The sequence below is a fragment of the Barbus barbus genome, assembly GCF_936440315.1.
Source record: "Barbus barbus genome assembly, chromosome: 1".
Taxonomy (NCBI): Eukaryota; Metazoa; Chordata; class Actinopteri; order Cypriniformes; family Cyprinidae; genus Barbus; species Barbus barbus.
Window position 1 is genome coordinate 4,887,038 of NC_136729.1, and position 22,493 is coordinate 4,909,530.

Consider the following 22,493-nt stretch of genomic DNA (forward strand, 5'->3'; position numbering starts at 1 on the left):
CTGATTGGGGTTAATACTGTTCAAAAGAGCAGCAGTTAATTATTTATAATCTTTTGAAAGATTATAAATGTCTTAATCGTCTTTTTTATACCAATTTAATGCATCTTTGCTGAATAAAAATCTGACCCCAAACTTTTGAACTGTTGTGTGAATATTTCTATGTAAGTGTGTGGTGTCAAAATAGTTTTTGGGCTCACGGCGTAGTAAAAAAACTCTAATTTTAGACTCTTTCAGAGCCCCTTGATGCTGATATTGTTTCTTAGCCTGCTGTAGCACATGGTGTTCTTTTTTTTGTTTGTTTTGTGCCCACCATCATGTTTCCCAAAGGAGATGTTCTATTGTTTTATAATGGGATGTGAAGAGTCATATTAAGATTCAGGGCTGACTATAAATTTGAATTCTTGTGGCTATTATACACTTTCCTTGAACCTTTATGATTACATTTAGGGTGCTCCCGTGTTTATGTGTATGGGTGAGGTGGACACACAGGAAGTGATTATCCGGTGATTTTTTTATTTATTGTAGGGTCCTTTTTGCTGTTGTTTGCTTTATCTGCATTCTCCAGAGAAGAGGTGAACTACTGTGGACTCTGAGGAGCATTGCGATTTTACTCTCTATTTAGAAGCAGGGAAACATGTCTGTATATCAGAAAACTGCTGTCCCCTGCAGTGAATAACCCTATTTCTTAGCATTGTAAAAGGAAACCGGGACAGGCTGTGTCATATTTTTCTATGTGACTTACATTTTCTATCTATAGGGGACAATCTCTGCAGTTTAGAGAGGAATGGCTTCGTTTCACCTTGATTTACTGATTCATACTTTGGTTCTTCTTTTCACTGTATACTTTCAATAAACTGCTATTGGATGAGGGAACCAATCAATATTTTCATTTAATGAAAATAAAGCTGATAATCTTAATTTATAAAGATGTATGTTGAAATAATCATCGTATTGATCTGGTAGTCATGATAAATGACAGCCATTGGAGGAGTGGAGAAAGTTCTCAACTTACCTACAGTTGTGCCAAGTGCCGAGATTCATTGTGTAGTTAGTTTCCAGCTTTCTCCTATTTAAAGCATACATGGTTAGTTGTGGGCCACAGAGCACTTTGGGTACTTGTTATTCCCACGCACATAACGTGCCATCAGTCTACACCTACTATAATGCACAGCCTAACCGATGGGGTGAAAACTGCAATTACCGAAGCTTATTAGACATCGTTCGGTTCAAGTGACTGGCTGTATGAAGTGACAATTACCCACTTGTCCATCACGATAATAATGACATTACATCACATTACCTTTGTCAGGTGTCTTGTGTTATTAATAACACAAGACTATTAATACCAGCTAATTTAATGATGAGTAACCTCAGATTTGGTGAATTATTGCTCTCGGTAGGGCATTGCAGCAGGTTCGCGGAGACCCGGATTGTAGCATATCATTTTAACTTATGAACTCAATTACCCTCTACTACCACAGGGAGAAGGGCACCATTGGATTTTCCGTAACTAATCATTTGTGCTTCCTCCAATATTATGATGGAGATATTCAACAAATGATATGATGGAGTCAATTCAACAGTGTTGTCATTCATTCTTTAGACATGGTACTGTACAAATTTATCACAACCTTCAATTCTGATTCCTGTTATTATTTTATCTGAGTGCTTTTATAGTGCCTTTTATCTATGAGTTAATTTTTATTTTTTTTGGTATTCATTGCTCTGTTGTGTGTCTCTCATTGTGTTTTACAGATACAGTTTCCATGAATAAGATCCAGAGCTAGAAACTTGCAACAGGAAATGCTATGGATATCTTCAGCGCTGTAGATTTCTCCTTCACATAGCATTTTGAGTGGATCACTTCATCGTTTTTGAACTTCCAAACTCTTCCTCCCATAAGTGGCTGTCAGCGGCCATGAGTGGAAGGAGCTCAGATTGATACAGGGTGACAGGAAAAGACATCAGATGATGGGTGCGCCAGGCGGGCCAGTTTTGGGCGGGTTTGGCTCTACGACATCCTCCCTAGACCTCGTTGGCTGGATGGTCTGGCCTGGGAATACCACCGTGAGCCTGAACCAGAGCCTTTTCGCAACTGACTACAGCTTCAATCTCTCCTCCTCTTCTCCATCCTCTCCTCATGGGGTCGAAAAGGAGTCAATGAAGGAGAAGAACTGGCCAGCCCTGCTGATTCTTGTAATTATCCTTCTGACAATAGGAGGAAATATTTTGGTTATTTTGGCTGTGTCGCTGGAGAAGAAGCTGCAAAATGCAACAAACTTCTTCCTGCGATCACTTGCAGTGGCGGACATGCTGGTCGGCATCTTGGTCATGCCTATCTCACTCATTAACATCCTCTATGGTGAGTTTAAATTTTGATGCAATGGACCCCAAATATGACCTTCTTAAAATATAAAAATATATATTTTCATAAAGACCCATTTATGCTGTGGGAAATAATTATTATTATGAATATATCCAAAACATTTTGAAATATTTAAATGCTTTCTTTTACTATGTTTAATATCCTTAATTTCCAATATTATTACTATTATTTATTTATTTACATTTTAGCACTATTTTACTTTAAATTTTTCAGAAATGCAGTTCTTTTCTGACATTTATGGTGTATAAATATGCAAATTAAATTTAAAATAGTGCCTCTATAGTAAGTTAACAGGGTTTTTCTGTCTATTGCATCTGATGCCATGGACCCAAAAATATCAAGATTTCCTTCCTGAAATATAAAAAAAAAAAATATATATATATATATATACAAAAATGTATGTTTCCATATATAAAGACCCATTCATATTGCAAAAATATAGTTAATATTATGAATATATGTAAAACATTTTAAAATATTACAAAAATTATTAATGCATTTATTTATTTTAATTATTCTACGCTATAAAATAATGTAAATTTTACTCTGAAATTTTCTACAGTCAGCCTAGCACTCAATTTTAAAAACTCCCAAGTGAACATAAAGCTCATATTTGCGTTGGACAATTGCTGTGTCCCAATTCGAAGGCTGGATCATTCGCAAAGGTCAGGAAGTTTGGACTGAGCATTGTGAAATGGGACAGTCTAGCCTGCGAAGGATTGATCTTGTCACACCTATCAACTATGACAACTGCCGTTGGACGTTTTTGAAAATGATATTAAACTGTCTGTAAACTAAACAGGGTTCACGACCTGTCTAAATATGCTCACCTTGGTCCATTTATTTGCATAAGTATAAATCATCTATAAAATTGCATCTTAGTAAGATATGTGAAGACGTAAACCGCTTTAAAGATTTTTTTTTTACATTTTTAAATTAGCATCATTAGATATTCAAGTAAGCTGACACTCAATACTTTTGTTGTTAATTTAATTTAAAAGTAATTCAGTATTTTCTCTCAAATAGTCCTGTCATCATCAGTGTGCGATGAATCTTGGGATAGCCTGGGCCGTGAAGGATCCATCAGTTGTATCCTTCATTGCCTGGGAAACGAAGGTTTGAAGGAGCCTTCGAATTGGGACAGCCTTCGTTGCACCGTGGTGACGCAGTCGGTCTTCAAATTTAGCCTTCGAATGACGCAGCGTCTGAATTGGGACGCAGCTAATGTCATCAGGTTTTGCACTTTGGAGTGGTGTATTGTGGGTAAAGTATTCCAGGTTTACCTATAGGCCAGTATGCATTGACTTTTAAGGTGTATAAAAATGCAGATGGGATGCAAACTTTTAAAAAATGCATATGGCATTCCCCACACTTCCCATAATATAACTTCAGTGGCATTTCCTGTTAAGACCCAGGGGCTTTTTCACTGGTGCGAGGCAGTCCTTCGCCTCCAAATAACATGGCTCATTATACAAATGACACCATGGAATATACCTTGGTTAAATAACACATTTAATTGGTCTCTTTCCACCAAAACTCAAGAGATGATAACTTCCATTTTGAAAAAAAAAAAAGTTAGGGTTTAGGTTGATTTAGTTGGGAGACTGTACATGAGTTTAATTATGTATGGTACAGAGCACTGACAAAGTTAGAAAGGAAAGAGCTAGAGGTGGCAAGATTTAATAGCTTTATAACACTGTATAGCATGAAATCTCCCTTCACGGAGCGAGAGAAAGAGAGAGGCAGGCGATGGGGGGCACACTGAGAGAGACAGAAGCTTGTTTGGCATTGCTTTGCTCAGAAGCCCATAGAAATATCGCCTGTGGCAGAATTCAGACCGTTTTCCAGTCCAGCTGCCTCTGAGCAACTGAGCTGTCTGCTTTAGAGTATTTCTGGCTCTTGCTATCCATGCAGGGGGGGCACACTGTCCATATCTCCTCAGCCATGGGGAAGCTCTTTCAGGATGCTTCGCCTTGCCAATCTCTGGACATGAGTGGGTTAGCTGAACTCTCTCAAACTCCCTTCATATTGATTATGGAAGATGTCCTGCCTTTAAATGATCTTAGTTGCTTGTCAGCTGTAGTGCACACGATGAGCTTGCATTTGTCTGTTTGAGAGGAAAGGACGGTATTGATCACAAAGAGATACTGATCAGTACAGCAGCCTGCAGACCCTCGAAAAAGAGGCAATTTAGTGGCGAGAGAGAACAACTTGTCATGGATGTATGCATGTAGACTGATTAGATTTTATTTTTTTTTTATTTATACAGTATTTCCTATTATTTATATTTTGCATTATGTTGTATGTTGTACCTTTCATTAGATTATTCTTTATTTATTATATTATTTTTTATAATATTTTATTATTTTTTATATTTCTATAGTTTATAGTCTTTATAGTTTTGACGTTGTAGTTTTTAGTTTTTGGGTTTGTTATTTTAGTATTTCACCCAAGCATGGAATTAAAAAAGAAAATTAATTAAAAAAGGTAATTGGTTCTTTTACACAATACTTTTTCCTAACAATTCTGAATTTGTATCTTACAATTCAGAAGTATTTATTCATAGTATAAGCTGATGTTAACTCACAATTTGCAAGATCTAAAACTCGCAATTCTGAGAAAAATGTCTGAATTGTGAGATAAGTTGCAATTACCTTTTTTATCTTTTATTTCTTGACAAAAACAGAAAAACAGAATTGCAGTGTCATCTGAGAATTAAGAGAAAATTGTTCTCATATTTGCAAGAAACAGTCTGAATTGTGAGATAAAAATTGCAATTAACTTTTTAATTAATTTGATTAAAATTCTGTGGTGGAAACAGGCTTCCACATAAATTAAATGAAGTTGAGAAATTACTAGCTAAAATAAAATGTTTATTATTATTATTATTCATAAGTTTTATTTTAGTATTTTAAAGTATTTTACTATTTTATTTTAATTCAGTTAATGTTTACTTTTATTTCAAGTAATTAAAAAATAAATTTAAAAAATTATGGTTTTAGTTTAAAAGTGGATGCGATGAATACAAACGCTCAAGATGGCAAAAGCATGCACGCACATGACATTACTGTTTTCACAAGTTCTTATTTTTGTAGTTTACACAGAGATTATAACAGTATCATTAAAAAAAACTTGCATTTTGAAACCTATTTTAAAATTTTCACGTTTGGCAAAACGCTGTTGTTGCATTTGATGGACCAGAATGCATAAACTGTTTCCTGTTTTTTGTTGAAAACTGTATAAACGCTCCCTTAGTTAATGACAATAACCCTACTCTAGCATGCACAAAAACACAGTCCACACTGAAGTGTGTTTATGAAAACTCAAGCATGGACTCAAATGCATGCAACCTCTCATATACAGAACTGAGACAAAATAATACCAACCTTTGGAGACGTACCCATACGTTTCTTGGGTTTCGGGCGTCTTACAACCAGAGGATGGGGAATGATACACCCCCCCCCCCCCCCACCCACCCACCCCCACACACACACACACACACACACACACACATAAGCACACAGATTGAGCCTGTGATGGCCATTAACAGCAAGCTGTCAGAGCAAAATATCATCAGCTGTTCAAATGTGTGAACGTGTGCTCTCCACACCCACATACGAATGCTTTCACGCTCATAAACTCAGACATGCCTACACACACACACACACACACACACACACACACACACACACAGAGACATAAAAATAGTTTTCCACTGCAGTGGATGCGACAATGATGGATTTCACACTCCTCATTTCATTTACGGTCCACAAGGAAGATATCTTAATATAGATGATAAATAATGTCTTTATGAATATGTAAAAAAGCCAGAAAGGTTTGCATGATATTTAGGTTTAAGGTATGTAAAATACTCATTCCTACATCTGTTATTATCTAAACATTATATGTAACGAAACTTGAAAATTATTCTTCATAAATCATTCTAATATATGCTGATTTGGTGCTAATGGTTCTAATTATCATCAATGTTAAAAACCATTTTGATGCTAAATATTTTTTGGAAATCATAATTTCAGGTTTTCCAGCGCATCATCTCAAAAACGGTGAAAAAGAGGGTAAGATATGGGTTTTATAATGGAGCGATGTGGCCTGCTCACATGTATTAAAGTCTGGAGGAAGCATAGAAACCATATCGCTGAGGATCAGCCAAAGACGGACGAGGAAAGAGCACGATAGTGCAGTAGGAATGAATTCAGAGAGATGCATTAGAGTGATTACCTCTGGGAACACACAGTGGCAGGATATGTTTAAGATGAGCTATATACTGATACTCAGCAGCTCAGATGGTGCTGAACTGATAGACATCTCACAAACCAATTCTGTCTTGCGTCAAAAGAGCAGTTCTAGGCCTCTTAAGGTTAAGTTTCTATTTTTGCTGCTACTCTGCTGCTCAATTTTCCCCAGTCCATTTTCTAATTTCTCTTGTTATTTATTATATGCATTCATTATTTTATTTTTTAATTTTTATCTTTGCTTTTTATCCATTAATTCAAACATTTAGCCCCCATTTTTTTATAACTGTTATTTCATATACAGGTGCTGGTCATAAAATTAGAATATCATGAAAAAGTTGATTTCTTTCAGTAATACCATTCAAAAAGTGAAACTTGTATATTAGATTTACTCATTACACACAGACTGATATATTTCAAATGTTTATTTCCTTTAATTTTGATGATTATAACAGACAACTAATGAAAGTCCCAAATTCAGTATCTCAGAAAATTAGAATATTGTGAAAATGTTCAATATTGAAGACCCCTGGTGCCACACTCTAATCAGCTAATTAACTCAAAACACCTGCAAAAGCCTTTAAATGGTCTCTCAGTCTAGTTCTGTAGGCTACACAATCATGGGGAAGACTGCTGACTTGACAGTTGTCCAAAAGACGACCATTGACACCTTGCACAAGGAGGGCAAGACACAAAAGGTCATTGCTAAAGAGGCTGGCTGTTCACAGAGCTCTGTGTCCAAGCACATTAATAGAGAGGCGAAGGGAAGGACAAGATGTGGTAGAAAAAAGTGTACAAGCAATAGTGATAACCGCACCCTGGAGAGGATTGTGAAACAAAACCCATTCAAAAATGTGGGGGAGATTCACAAAGAGTGGACCGCAGCTGGAGTCAGTGCTTCAAGAAGCACCACGCACAGACGTATGCAAGACATGGGTTTCAGCTGTCGCATTCCTTGTGTCAAGCCACTCTTGAACAAGAGACTGCGTCAGAAGCATCTTGCCTGGGCTTCATTTTTCGATTCACTAAAATGGACTGTTCAACAAATGTATTAATTCAGATCAATTGAACTTCCCAAGACTAAATTATCCATGGTTTTAATATAGTAAAAGTACCTTTTTTTTCTTTTTTCTTTAATTGATTACCATTTGTATCCATAGTTTTACTACAAATTCCATTGTTAAGCTATGGTTAGTGTATCAAAACCATGGCTAATTTGTGGTTACCATGGTTTAACAATAGTAACCATTGTTTTTGGATTTATACATTATAACATCATTGTTAATTTTCGGTTGTGTTGTTGTCTGCCCTAACTCCCTCTAAACGTATTATAAAATTATGTGAATATTTGTCTGCTGAATTACTACTGTAACTTTACAATAGATAATAATGATGTCCTTTATCATACAGTGTTTTGAGTGATGAGTAATGGGCTGCTACTGTTAATAGCTGCTAGGAGTTTAAGTCTTAACTATTTAAACAAAGATAAAATTACAATAACTCATTTACAGATGATACTGACCTGCACTTGACTTCCTGAACAGGTCAGTAGTTTGCCTCTCTGGTCCATCTAGGCACTTCCACTCCATTTGAGTCTCTCACATTGATTACACCGTTTGCCGTGCATGAGCTGAAGCATAGCGTTGCGAGTCACAACTAACCAATTCACGATTTATTAGAGATTTATTATCGAATGATGAATTCGGAAATAATTACTTTAGTACATTCGGTAGGCAATTAAGTTATTAAATATATATTTTTTAAAAAGGGCAGAAAAAAAAACAGGGCAGCCGGCCTAATTGGCAGCCAGGCCACCAGGAATTCTCCCGGTTCTCTCGTGCCTGGTGCTGTATCAGTGATGTATTGTGATAACTAGTTACTCCAGTTACTAGTTACTTAGTTACTATTAGCTGTCTTTCTTTCTGCCTGCAGGAATTAAACCTTCATTTGAGGCGTTGATTCTGACCTAATTCCTTCACTTCCTACTTTATCTCTTTCTCCCGCCCCTTATTTAACCCCATAATCTCTAACCTCGCAGATCTGCTGCTGTAATTTTTTCTCATTCAGGAAAGGTGTAATTGCATGTGCTGTGGGCTATTTCCATGGACAGCAGAACGTGAATGGGACCACCGCAGAGATACGGACAAATAAACGAGGAGAGGAAAACCCCTCGCTCACCATCTGTCTGTGTCAGAACACTTGCTGGTCCCATACTGGCAGAGAACTCTGTTAGCATTAATTTCGCTAACTTGGCAACAGACATTGCTTTCATCTCCAGTCCAGGTGTTCTGAGCTCCACAATGCTGTCTGGATTTGGACCTCATTCAGCCCATGATTGGAGTGCCTGCACTTGCCCTGGGCTTCAATAAAATGTTAAATTGACAGTGACTCACACCTCGTGTGACGCTAATGTCATCCAAAACGTCAGACATGCCCCTCTAGACCTGTAGACCTTTCTGTAAAAGTATCTGACCCTGCATTAGAACGTGTCCTCTCTGAGGGACGTTTTCATTTTGCCACTTCTGTCACCTAAGAGCCTATCAATTGAAGCTTGACATCCTGTGTTACAGGATTACTTGTTCCCAACTCTTGTTTAGTTCAAGGTTTGTGGAACTGAAATTTAGCAAGAAGTTTAATATTGGCCTTCAGAAACTCATATCTTTTTTAGAGCAATCATCACTTTAAAGCAAACATCACTATTACTATTGATGGCATGATAAGTTGCACAGAAATGAATGCCACCTCAAAATATAAGGTTTGGGATCTTTTATGGGATATTTTGATGTGGGCCAGTTAGTATTCATCTAATTTAGTATCCATCCAATCTAATCCACCACTTAGAAACACTCTAGAAAATACCCTGGCAACAACAACATCTTGCACTCTTAAAAATAATCGTTCTTTATTGGCATCTATGGTTCCATAAAGAACCTTTAACATCCATGGAACCTTTCCATTGAGCCAAAGGTTCGTTATAATGGAGAAAGGTTCTTCAGATTATTACATTGTTTTTTTTAAGAACTGATGACACAAAGGTTTTTTGGGGGACCCAAAATGGTTCCTCCATGTTGTGGCAATCCACCACATCCTAACATCTTGGTGGTGACCATCATAACATCTTTTGCACACCAAACCACTCTAAAAAAAGAGAAAAACAAAACAGGTTTAGTATGTATTAAAGACACATTGGTTTAGACAAATGTGGTGCTATACATCATACAATTTGCTATTTCAAGGATTTTAGCATGACTGGAGCACTGCATTGACAAATCAGAAGCCAAGACCAGAACTATCTGTTTTATAATTCTGGTATTATCTCTAAGACCCAGTGTGACTTTGTATCTCTTGCTCTCATCCAACTCTAAATAACTTACTTTTTACAAAACCTGACTGTTTCTTAATGTTTAAGCTGACATCACAGCCTTTTTTAGCTCTTGGTCTGAAGACAGTCGTCTGGACTTTTATAATGTGACCTGAAAGACCACTTTGCCTTCTGTTTCTCTTATATATCCTTTCTTTCTCTTTCTTTCTTTCTTTCTTTCTTTCTTTTTCAGCATCATTCTTCATGTGTATGACCGTCTCATAAAGGGTGTTTACAAAGCAATCTCTCTCTATCTTTCAGATTATGCCTGGCCATTGCCTAGCGCTCTTTGTCCTATTTGGATATATCTGGATGTGCTTTTCTCCACTGCTTCCATCATGCACCTGTGTGCCATTTCCCTCGACCGCTACGTGGCCATATGCAATCCAATCGAGCACAGTCGGTTCAACTCCCGCACCAAGGCCATGCTGAAGATCGCTGCAGTTTGGACTATTTCAATAGGTCAGAGAAACATTGATATGATGAAATTGAATATTGAATATCTTGAAATTGAATATCTTGAACTGTGTATCAATCCCAAATAACCAGTAGAGGAAATGCCACAAAAACCTGCAGAAAAAAGGACAAACACAATTATTTTTCAGTATCAGTAGAAGTCTTTAGATTGAACAGTTGTACTATTTGTACTTACTAAAGTCAATGTCAGTCCACTGCAATCCTGTTGAATCTATTGGAATGTGTTAACACTGTAATGTGTTAACACATCTCATAGGACCCCTCAGAATGGCAGATTGTCTTGTGAGGTTTTCTCAAGGCTCCAGCTGGGTCTAAGAGGCCCCTCAGATCAGCAACAATGAAAATGATTTGAAATGACATTGTATAAACAAGCGCCAGTATTGGTGATTGTGGTGATTTTCTCCATCACCCAGAGCGGCGCCTCAAATTTCAGAGAAGCTTGGATTAATTGAATCTTTGTGATCGGTCAGGTAATCAGATACTTCTAGTGAAGGTCACCACCTACTGTTCAATAAAGTAAACCACAGTCTGCTGTGGAATGCTGAAGGATTGGCATTCTACTGCATTAGCGCCATCTAGAGTCGGACTTGTGACATATAATGTAAAGTGACCATGACTGATCTGTTACAACAACAGAGAGTTAAAAACTTGTCTGCTGTGGTATCACTGGTAGTTGTGGTTAAGTATAGAAAGACCCTCTAGCTTTCACTCTCCATCTCTGCCTCTCACTAAACTTTCTAGAAAAGATAAACTCTTCTCACCCTGCTTTTTACTAATGCAAGCCTACGCACTCTCTTGGACATGGTTCTCTCACCCACACAGGCTTTCCTTTCCTTTTTATTGTTGAGTGTGCTTTTATTTTTCTATTTTCAGTGTTCATTTACATTTTAGTAACTTTATGTGCTTTTGTCTTTTTTCATAATAATGAAACAACACTATTCTATCTATCCCCCAATTATGTCTCCTATTCATCGCTTTTCTCCACAAAGGCTTCATGTCTCATTTGCTGATATTAGTTCGACTTAGTAACGTCAGTGCAGATGACAGAGGGTTCACACATCTAACCTCTCTCCCGTTTGAACGTGAGCCCAATGTTTATTTGATTCTTATCTGGATCCAAAACAGCATTAAGTCTCTATCAGCCTTGACACTCATTCTTCTGCTCTAAATAAATAAAAGATCCTCTCTCTCAACCATCAGGAATACTCATCTAGCTGGATAAGAGAGAGGATTTGTCTTGAGGATAGGTCTCTGAGCACGATTCGCTGAAGCTGCTGGTCTTTTGTCTCCGGCATCTTGCGTTCCAGTTGTCTTTCTTATTTGCTAGTCTGACTGTTTCTTTGATGTTTGTTTATATATATTTGTTTGATATTCTCTTACTTCTTCCTACCACAGGTATCTCAATGCCTATCCCAGTGATCGGACTCCAAAACAGAGAAAAGGTCTTGAAAAATGGCAACTGTGCTCTGAATGAGGAACACTTCATACTGGTTGGCTCTTTTGTTGCCTTCTTCATTCCTCTGGTCATCATGGTGGTCACGTATTGTCTCACCGTCCAAGCACTTCAACGTCAGGCCACAGTCTTCCTCTATGAGGGCAAAGCTTCTTCTCAACAGCCTTTGCAACCTCCAGCTCCATCTACTTCCCAGTTGGCCCCGCCGCCGTCTTCCCGTCGCAGTAGTCTGAACTGTCTACGGATCAGCAACAGCGATGGAAACATGCTCGGACTGACCGTGCCCCCAGACACCATCTCAATAATACCAAATTCAGAAGCCCCATCTCAAATGAATTCGCCCGCTGGACGGGACCCGGCCGGAACCCATGGGCGACGAGGCACGATGCAGGCCATCAAGAACGAGCGGCGAGCATCCAAAGTGTTGGGTGTAGTGTTCTTCCTCTTCCTCATCATGTGGTGTCCCTTTTTCATCACTAACGTACTGTATGTCCTCTGCCATAAAGCCTGTAACGAGCCTGTGCTAACAGAACTGCTCAATGTTTTTGTTTGGGTGGGCTACATCTCATCAGGGGTCAATCCTTTAGTGTACACTTTGTTTAACAAGACCTACCGAAGGGCATTTTCAAGTTACATGCACTGCCAGTATAGACAGGTGAGTCTTAAACCCATCGCTATAAACGCTCCTTGTCTGTCCCATGCGGGAGTCACACCCACCCTGGTTTGCAAAAAAGTTTCCATTGACCGGAACAGTAACTGCCGCAATGGGGACGGCAATGGAATCCGAAATCTGGAGCCCCGTGACATGGACACTGACCCCGGACTGGAGCTGAAACTGGGAATATCAGAGCAGTCTATCAGCAGCGGTCACAGCCACACAGAACACACCAGCAGTGTCTGAAAACTAGCTTTTAATGTGATGTGTAAAACAGAATCGAGCTACACGTGATGTCTAGGAGCACTCGGCTGTCCACGCAACCTCAGCTGTATCACAGCATAGAATGTATGCTGAGTTAGCTACAGAAACAATAATCTGACCAAGGTCTGAAAAGGGAGAGGGAATGTAATGTGTGTGAGTGTGTGTTTGTGTTAACAGGTTCAGATTTTTGAATGCCATTAAGTCCTGCTTGAGCACCCAGTCTCTTACTAAAGCAGCATACGAGACTGCAGTTCACGCGAATATTCGACAGATAGAGTCATAGCAACCTCTTGTGGTCAGTTGAATAATTATAAAAAAAATGTGAAGCCAAAAAAGAGTTAGTGTTTCATCCAAGCTAGTTGCATTACAGCTATGCTGTCTAAATACACTTGCAAGTCAGATCATTGTTTGTGTAACTTGTAAACATCTCCAATATGATATTACGAATCCTTTGAGTTGCAGTAATCCAGTAACACTGTTGGAGGTTGTATCTTTGCTGGAGGAAATGACTGCGGAACAACAGTTTTCTTCAAACCACTTCTTACAGTGACCTAGAAAACTGGACCAAACAGAACAATGTGAAGGTCATATTTAACATAAAGTGAAGGTCATATTTAAAATAAAACTTATGCTAAGACATAGCAAATGTGGTTTGAGTTTTGGTCTAGTCCAAACCGCTTCTCAAGGATTTTTTTTCAACAGGTATTGAAGGAATTAACCTCTAGCTCTGGAGGTTGGGAATCAGGTGGTCATGACAGAGCGAGAGAAGTAGCAAAATTGCACAACAGACAAGAGTACTAAAACCATTCACTTTATATGAACGGACTGTCCATGGCAACAAATGTTGGTCTGTAAGACCAAAAATGTTGAGGATGTCTAGGAACCTATGATGTATAAAGCTGTAAATTCTTGCTGTTTTCTGTGTAGACGCTCTAGAATTTCTCCTGTATCACCCTCCCTTGTTCAAACTGCCATTTTTATACCATAGCCTGTGAATGTTTTACCAAATCCCATTTTTGTTAAAAAACAAACAAACAAACAAACCGTCATCCTCACAATGGTATAATTTTGTGAAGCTGCTATTTATTTAATAAAAGACAGGTGCAGTACACCTCACTGTGTTTGTAAAGTTTTCCAAAGTAAAGCGTATCCTGAAGAGTTTGAGTACATCTACCTGCAATGGTATCAAATTGATTCCAGGACCATGGACAGCGCCAAATGTGTCAGTGTGTGGCAAATCTAGACATTGTATATTTAACTTTTCTTCTTTAAAACATTTTTTCAGACAAAACTATTTCTTAATGCCACCTGTTAAACAATCATTTATTTAAAATGGATCTATTTTGCCATCTGTTCAGGTATTTTACCTCAGACTTGAAAACAATAATGAATAAAAAACAATTTGAAGTACTATGAGATAGCATGAAATTAATATGCCAGCTAATAATATCATGTTAATATATCATCCGATAAAAACCCTAAATTTTATTTTAAATATATATATATTTTTTTTTAAATGTGCTGTAAACTGCAGTAAATAAAACAGGCCACATGATGACTTAAAGTTAATAAAAAAAAAAAAAAATGAAAATAACTACTTGCAGCAGATGTGTTCATTTATTAATTTATATATAAATATTAAGTGTAACATTTTTTACTTGTAAAACATTTAAAAAAAATTAATAGAAAATGTATAGGCCTATGTATTGTCTTGTTGAATAATAAATATATATATATATATATATATATATATATTCAACGTATATGGTAAGGTACCTTTAACTAAGTAACATGTTTTCACTTAAGAATTTTACATTACTCTTAAAATGTAACATTTTTAAAAGTACATAGTAGCGCATTTTTTATGTTTTATGTACCATCAACGATGCTGCCATCTACTGATGAAATAAAAATGTACAGAATAGGAAGCAAATCATGCATAATATGAGCTCTAATTTTCAAAACTTGAATTTAGACAATCTATTCCTAGCATCTGCGCAGTAGGGAAATTTCTGTTTTAAAAAAGCTCATACATTTGTCTCTACTTCAAGTTTTTGTGTGTTACATTTGCTGCAACACTGGCATTTATCAGGCAACAGCGCTTCCTGAAACTACGCAATACAACCTTACTGGACCGTCTTCACTGACTTATTTGTGGAGATTTCAGAGTTAAAGTGCTGATTATTTTTTCCTTTTCTGCTCCAGTCTGTGCTTATTTTGGTGGGTGGTGGTCAAGGCTTCGGTCTGCGCATGCGCTTAGGGTAGCGCTTGTCGCGCTCAAGCAGAAGACTCGACGCTGTCAAGGAAACGCGCACGCTGGGCGCATCGTTCCGAGATTTACAAACAACAGAACCTGCCTCGCGCACCGTTATCCACATCAGTCGTTTTAGAAAATAGCAGTTAAGCGATGCATGCGATGTAACAATACAGAGGGCGAGCAAAATACGGACCGAAATCAGAGAGACGTTGATATATACAGGTAAACGGGCTTTTAATCGGTTTTGCATCTCTCGTGGGCTTGGACAAAGCTGAGCTGCTAACGCTAACGTCGCGCGCAAGAGCTGTGTTTTGATCCCATCAAAAGGCCGTGGTGTGGTGTGTGTGTTATTATGCCTGTGACGAGGATTAGTATTGTACCTTGAAAATACGGGCTGTGCGATAATTCATTTGTGGTACAAACAAATAATATGTCGAGTCAGTTGAGGCTGGTAACTTTATTAGGAACTGGGACATAATACATCTATGTTTTTATGTTTACATAATTTATCATTCGTCGATTTATTATGCCTAAAGGGCTTGTTGTCTCCAGAATTTCATGATGTGGCTGATTATATGTGGATATTTCTTGCAGTAAGTCACCAAAATATATAATGATAAACATAACCATAATGGGTCATAATGTTTTTTGGAAAGTCTGTCCACCTTTTTAAATATTTATTCTGTCAGTTTTGAGATTTCTCAATCCCAATTACCCGCCTTTGAGTAAAGGTAAATGTTGGACCCTGTGCTCTAAGGCTAACAACATTTATATTAACTATGTCAAGTGCATTTCATATGAACCTCAATGTTTGATTGGCATCACTTTTACATAAAAAATATCAACTTATTTAGATTCAATACTGTAATATATGTTTTAAAACTGTTATATACAGGCCAATGCATCTCCAGGGCCCAAAACAATGCTTCAGACACCAGAGGGTTAATGTTAAGCTTATCATGATAGCCAGAGTAAATGATTGGTGTCCAGCTTGCTGACCAACTTTGAAAGGTGTGATGAATGTGGAGGCTCCACCACATTGTGTGGTTTGGGCACTCTTATTCACTACTATGAGTTTGCCAGAGCTGTATCAGTGTTTGTGTGTTTTTGAACCAAATCAACTGACAATAATTCAGGCTAACTGAAGTAACCCTGGCTTATTTGGTAAACTTGTTTTATGAAACCGGTCCCTGTGTTAGCTGGTTTAGCAACACTTGGGCTATAGCACTACACCCATAGTTTTTTCTCCTGGAGGTCACGTGAAAACAGTATGGAGTCTCAGTTGAGGTCAGAAATTTCCACTTTAGCCAACATTTTGTTTTTATTACCTGAAAGTCAGTTTAGCATTTTATCTGTTGTCATACAGCGGGCCACCTCTCCCCTCTGTTGTGTTTGTGTGCAAATGAAAAGCAATGGCTGTGTAAAAGTGCTGTTTGCTGCTATTTTGCCTTTGCCTTTTGTTACCCGCCACCCAAAAAAGAAAAGAAAAAGAAAATGCAATCATAGCCTGTCTTGTGAGCCCATCGAAAAGGCCTTTCCAGGACACAGTACATGTCAGAATATGAGACAGCTGGACCAAACAAGCGTCTCTCATTTTCTCTTATTCATTTCAGATGTCAACAGCTATGGGTAGGTGCTTCTTTGAGACATTCAGTTCTGGTTCTGTGAACAAACTCAAAAACACACACCTAAATACACAGGCTGTTTTACCAGCATGCATACTCAGCAGTATCAGCCAGCAGTAGGGCATGATCAATGATGTGTTGTTACAGTTACTTTACATGGATGTCACGGTGGTCATCATCGATATTGTGAATCAATCCACTGCTGTACCATGTCATCAGTCTCAGTGTCGGGATGGTGCCAGAGACCTTATGAGTTCTCTGTCAGAGTTTATGATCAAAAGCAAGATTCCAGAACAGTATAGTAGTGATACGTTTACTGAAATGCTCTGAAAACTGACATACAGGCCTCACTTCTATAACCGTATTTATGGATTTGTTTTTTTTTTTTTGTAAAAATAAGGCTAAATAGAAACCTGACAAAAGCACATAAAACTGCTAAAGGTGGTAAAACTACTGAGGTGCTGAAATCGTGTTTGGTCTCGTACTGTATCGCGTATCTTGTCAGTGTGTGCACTTGCTTGGCCATTTTTAGTGATAAACAGGAAAGTGGGTCCAGCTGAATTGAATTGGGGATTTGTTGGATTGGTATAAAAAAGGTTATTATACCGCGGCAGTCGTCGTGTGAAGCCCTCCTAGAGTGAAGACCATCAACTCTACCGTGCGACTCCACCGGGTAGGGATAGAAGTATCGCTTTTTATTTTAGTTTTTTCATTTTATTATTGAAATGTTGTTATATGCATGTCAATTTTATTTAATTTCTTTATTTTCTTAAATATGTGGGTATATAGTATTTATAGAGTTGTAACTTTTAGTTTTAGTTACTTTTTCTTATTTGTAAGTCGCTTTGGCGTCTGCTAAATGACAAAAGCGTCTGCTAAATGACAAAAATAAAGTAAGTAAAAGTAAAGTAAAATTCAAGACTAGGAACAGTGTCGGTTAACATGGGTCTCTGGTATGGTGCTAATATTGGGTCTGGATTTTCGATTACTTGTCCAAAATACTTTTGACAACAGCCAGTATGTTATGTTTAAAATAATTACTGTCAGCATACTAAAACATCACTTTTGTAGCAAATTTGCTGTCTTCAACAATACCTTTCAGGACAGTTATTTTCTAATTTCCTGTTGCCTGCTGAGAGCAGTGTTTTATGCATCTGATTCTATAGGTCTTTCCATATCTGTTTTTGTGAAGACTAAGAAGACTACTCTCTTGACAGTGAATGAGAGAGACAGAGACAAGAGTTAGTGGTTGAACAAGCAGTCGTCTTTTGTTGTCTGAGGATGCGCTGCAGGTAACTCTACTCTCTCTCAACTGCCACCAGAATTCGGAAAATGCAACTGGACTGTCCAGTGCAAACTCATTATAACACATTAAAGTCATTTAACTTAAACTTACATGTAAATAGAAACAGACATACATAAATGCATAACAAAATATATACAAATAATTTAATATTTTTATGACACAAACTCTACGCAGCAGGGTTGTCACTTTTATACACGTTTTGTGCAATGACCTTGATCCAATCTAATTATACAGGATGCCTGGGACCTAGTCATTTAGAAAACCCACTAACTAGATGATTTAGAAAATGTTTAGTTTTGCACATCCATCTTTACAACAGATATTTTCTTCCATATTGTGACGTATATCTGAGTAAAACAAACAAAAAAAAAACTGTAGGGCCGGACTTGCTTTTTCTTTTTTTCGAAAACCAAACTCGAGTAATCATTCACTTAGGCTGATGGGTCTTTTCTGGGCTGAAGGTTTCATCCATCTCCATTCAGCTCACAGCCATATTTCACTCTCCAGTTAATCCACCGCTGTCTCTCCAAACACCCCAGTTTCTTTCTCCTGTTAGCCTGCCCCATTTACACAGATGAAGGACCCATCCATATCCTAAAAAAACGAATGGAAGCAGGTCTCAGATCAGAGCTGACCCCAACACACTCACTCCAGGGAGTGTGACCCCCTTTGCTCCGGGCCTTATCCAGCCAGGGGTTTGTGCACTGGGGCATGGGGACTCCAGGTCACATGGTTGCCTGGCTGATTTGTCCCGACTGTGCTGAATGCAGCACATTTAATTGTGTGTGAAGGAGTGAGAAGAATTCATGGGGAGAGACGGAAAGAGTGCCGCTAACCCTCAAGCCCATCCTAGTTTAACAACTATACTTTCATTTAATGCTAAAGTTTGGGCTTTTCTTAAACCAGAGGGACCCATATCTAACAAATTTTATCATGTCACATTAAAGCTGTATCATTCATGACAAGAAAGAATCTTTTTGGTTTGCAAAAGGCATATCTGATGCATTCAAAATCAGAACTTTTGACATCAAGGGTTTTTAGTCTGTTTGAAGCAGGATTAACTAAAATGATTAAAAACATGTTGTTTTTTTAATTGAAATAAAACTGAAAAATATATAAATTAGAAGAAAGGTTAAACTAAATAAAAGGTGTTTAGTAGCACTACGATTACTAACTGGAAATAAATGAAAACTAAAACTCAAATAAATAACTGGAAATAAATGAAACCTAAATAATAATATAAAAAACACTAAAATAACAACAGTACTTAAACTAAAATTAAAGTGAAAACTGAAAAAAAAAAAAAAAAAAAAAAAAATATATATATATATATATATTTATTTTTTTAAAGCTATAATATACTGTATAAAGAATACTGCAATAACACTGGTCTGGAGTCATTGACCTTAAGATGGTTAATGTACAGTTTGCTCTGTCTAGCTGTTTGTCTAACTGTCTTGTCTATCGAAGTGTTTGGCTTCTGCTCTCTTTTTTGATCAAGCAACAATCAAGAGGCATGAAAGGAAACCATGGCAACACTTCCTCTCAGTCTGCACTAATGACACTCTTGTTCTGTATTCTGAACAGCTCTGAATATGTGGGAAAAGGGACGAGAATGTAATCCTTTTTTTTGTTTTGTTTGTTTGTTGGCTTTGGATGGGGGTTGATCAGCACGACTCTCAGAGAGCCCAAGTGTTGATCCTGATATTAAAGAGGTAGGAGAGTCAGCGTAAGGGGGGTCGGGGGGGTCCGGGGCTCTGGAATCTGAGCAGCACAAACGTCTCATCATCAGATCAACCTGCAACTGCAGCTCTGCTATTTGTGCTTCTCTTGATGTGACATTTGAATCATAATTTCCTCCTGAAAACTGTTGCTGGGAAGAGAAAGGAGGCAGGGATGAGTCTGGTGGTTGAGGATATTTGTCAGTTTTGTGTGGTTACAAATATCCACAGATATAAGTATGATATTGTTGATTTTTATGCATTAATTAAATGCAGTAATGATTGTGTACAGTATGTCAAAGTCTCTCTCAAAAATGTAATATTTAAATATTTTAAAATGTGAAGTAAAATGTAATAATTAGAGAAATAACAGTAGGTATAGTCATTCCTGTCCTTCTATAAATATAAATCTGCCTATATGCATTATTGTTAAAAATTTTGGGGTCAAGACTTTTATTTGAAAGAAAGTAGTAGTTTTATTCAGCAGGCATGTAATTAATCAAAAGTGACAGTGAAGACATTTGTTATAAACACATTCTATTTTAAATAAATGCAGTTTTGAACTTTATATTAAAAAAAACACAGAAAAATAGCAATTTCCACAAATTTGTAAGCAGCACAAATGTCAACATTGATAATAATAATAATAAGTGGTTCTTGAGCACCAAATCAGCATAATGGATTCTAATGGATAACGTGACACAAGTCTGTAGTAATGGCTGCTAAAAATTCAGATTTACCACCACAGGAATAAATTGCCATTTAAAATCCAAGATGGCCTACACAGCAGCAGTGCTTGAGTGAAGCTCCTCAAATCTCAGTCTGCTAAATGCGCTAATTAATGAACCTTCGTGCATATTTATCTCATATCAAGGTTTAAGTGTTATTAGAGTTATAAAACCTCTTTTTTGTGACTTGTTGGACGGACACTGTTACAATCTGTTCACCTGATCATCTCACCTGTGCTCCGCCATGGAACAAAACGCGACCAACGCATTTATTTTGAACGCTCTCCAGCAACTTAAGCAAGAGATGTTTACGTATTTTGACCCAAAACTTGATAACCTGCAAACAGCTGCTAATGCGTTGCAGTCTTCCCTTAAATCTCTCGGGGATCAAGTAGGCGAGCTCGAATTTAGAGTCAGTTCAAACCAGGATAATATAACTGATCTAGAGCAACGCGTTGAGACGCTGGAGAAGCAAAATGCTGTTCTGTTACAGAAAGCTGAGGATGCCGAAAATCGGAGCAGAGCCCTAAATCTTCGCTTCATTCACGTTCCTGAGCGTGCTGAAGGTACTGATACAATCGGCTTTATTGGACGTCTACTCACCCTTCTCTTCGGCAAAGCCAACTTTCCCACTCCACCGGTGATCGAGCGCGTTTATCGCACTCCTGGAGCCTCCTCTATACGGAATTCTAAAGCTGGACCAAGACCCATTCTAGCAAAGTTTCTCCACTTTCAGGACAAACTTAAGATCCTTCGCCTCGCTCGGGAGAAAAAGGAGCTGATGTACCATGACTCTAGAGTTTTCATTTATCCCGACTTCAGCCACGGCTTGACGCAACGCCGCCTGTTTGATCCGGTGAAAAAGAAGCTGCGCGAGATCGGGATCCGTTACGCGCTGTTGTATCCAGCTACTCTCAGGATCTACATCGGTGATGAAGCTCACCTCTGCAACTCTCCTGACGAAGCGGAGGTGCTTATTCGGGATGTTCAGATGAAGTCTCCCTAGTTCGGGTCTGTCCTGATTTGCACTTCTACTTATACTTTGCACTTTGTAACTCTCCTATCCTGCTTTCAATTCCTGAATCTTTATTTGCAGTATAGGGCCATGCTATACTGACCCATGACCTCAACGACTATTTATTTATTTATTTATTATTTTATTTTTCTTTTTTTTTCTTTTTTTTTTTGGCATGATGACTCACTTCTTGGATTATAATATTTGCAGACTGGGACTTGGATTTTTTTTTTTTTTTTTTTTTCTTTCTATTCGTATTTTTATTTTTATTTCCTAATGTTTTTGTTTGTTTTTGTAGAGTGTTTGTGTGTATGTGGTTTTGTGTGTGTGCTGACTCCCATGGTGCTCACCCACCCTCTTTTTTTATCTTTCGATATGTACTTGCATAGATCTCGTCACTAGTCACTGTATTTTAATTTATTTTTCTCTCTGATAAATATGGGTAAAGGTCTTTACATTATGCACCTGAATATTCGAAGTCTACTCCCCAAAATCGACCAACAACGAGCGTGGTTGGCCTATAATAATCCAAGTATTACATTATCCGAAACTTTGCTTACCAGTAACATCTCTGACACCGATATTAGTATTGACAACTATAAACGGTTTAGATCGGATAGAGGCACAAGGGGAGGCGGAGTAGCCACTTATGTATTATCAAATTTAAATTCTCAATGTATGATTCCTAATGAGATTCCTGTATATTTTGAAGGGCTGTTTATTAAAATCACTCTTCACGAAAACAAGCAACTAATTATCGGAAATATTTATAGACCGCCTAATTCTCCCAAATTGGATTCAATTAAAAATATTATTTCTACTGCATCTTCTTTAGTTTCTAATAAGGAAATGATACTTATGGGTGACTTGAACATCAATTGGCTTCATTCAGCAACACTTACTGAAAGAAATATGACTAATAGCTTAAACTTGACTCAACTTATAACTGAGCCCACAAGACTTACTCTTACCTCTAAATCTCTTTTGGATTG

At 37.7% G+C, this 22,493-nt stretch overlaps 2 protein-coding genes across 2 annotated transcripts in view; both read left to right on the forward strand.

Moving 5' to 3' along the window:
- Positions 1–1,968: 1,968 nt before the first annotated feature.
- LOC306850066 (5-hydroxytryptamine receptor 2C-like) lies at positions 1,969–12,831 on the forward strand (the record flags this gene model as incomplete). The annotated part of the gene is made up of 3 exons (XM_079385493.1): positions 1,969–2,362; positions 10,262–10,462; positions 11,873–12,831. 3 exons carry the CDS (start codon positions 1,969–1,971, stop codon positions 12,829–12,831), a joined length of 1,554 nt encoding a protein of 517 aa, XP_079241619.1.
- Positions 12,832–15,122: 2,291 nt separating this feature from the next.
- The window catches only part of LOC306848054 (actin-binding protein WASF3-like), a 28,744-nt gene continuing 21,373 nt past the window's right edge, over positions 15,123–22,493 (forward strand). The window contains exon 1 of the mRNA XM_079382377.1: positions 15,123–15,328. The gene's annotated coding sequence lies outside the window, so the exon portion shown is untranslated. The remainder of the gene's footprint in view (positions 15,329–22,493) is intronic.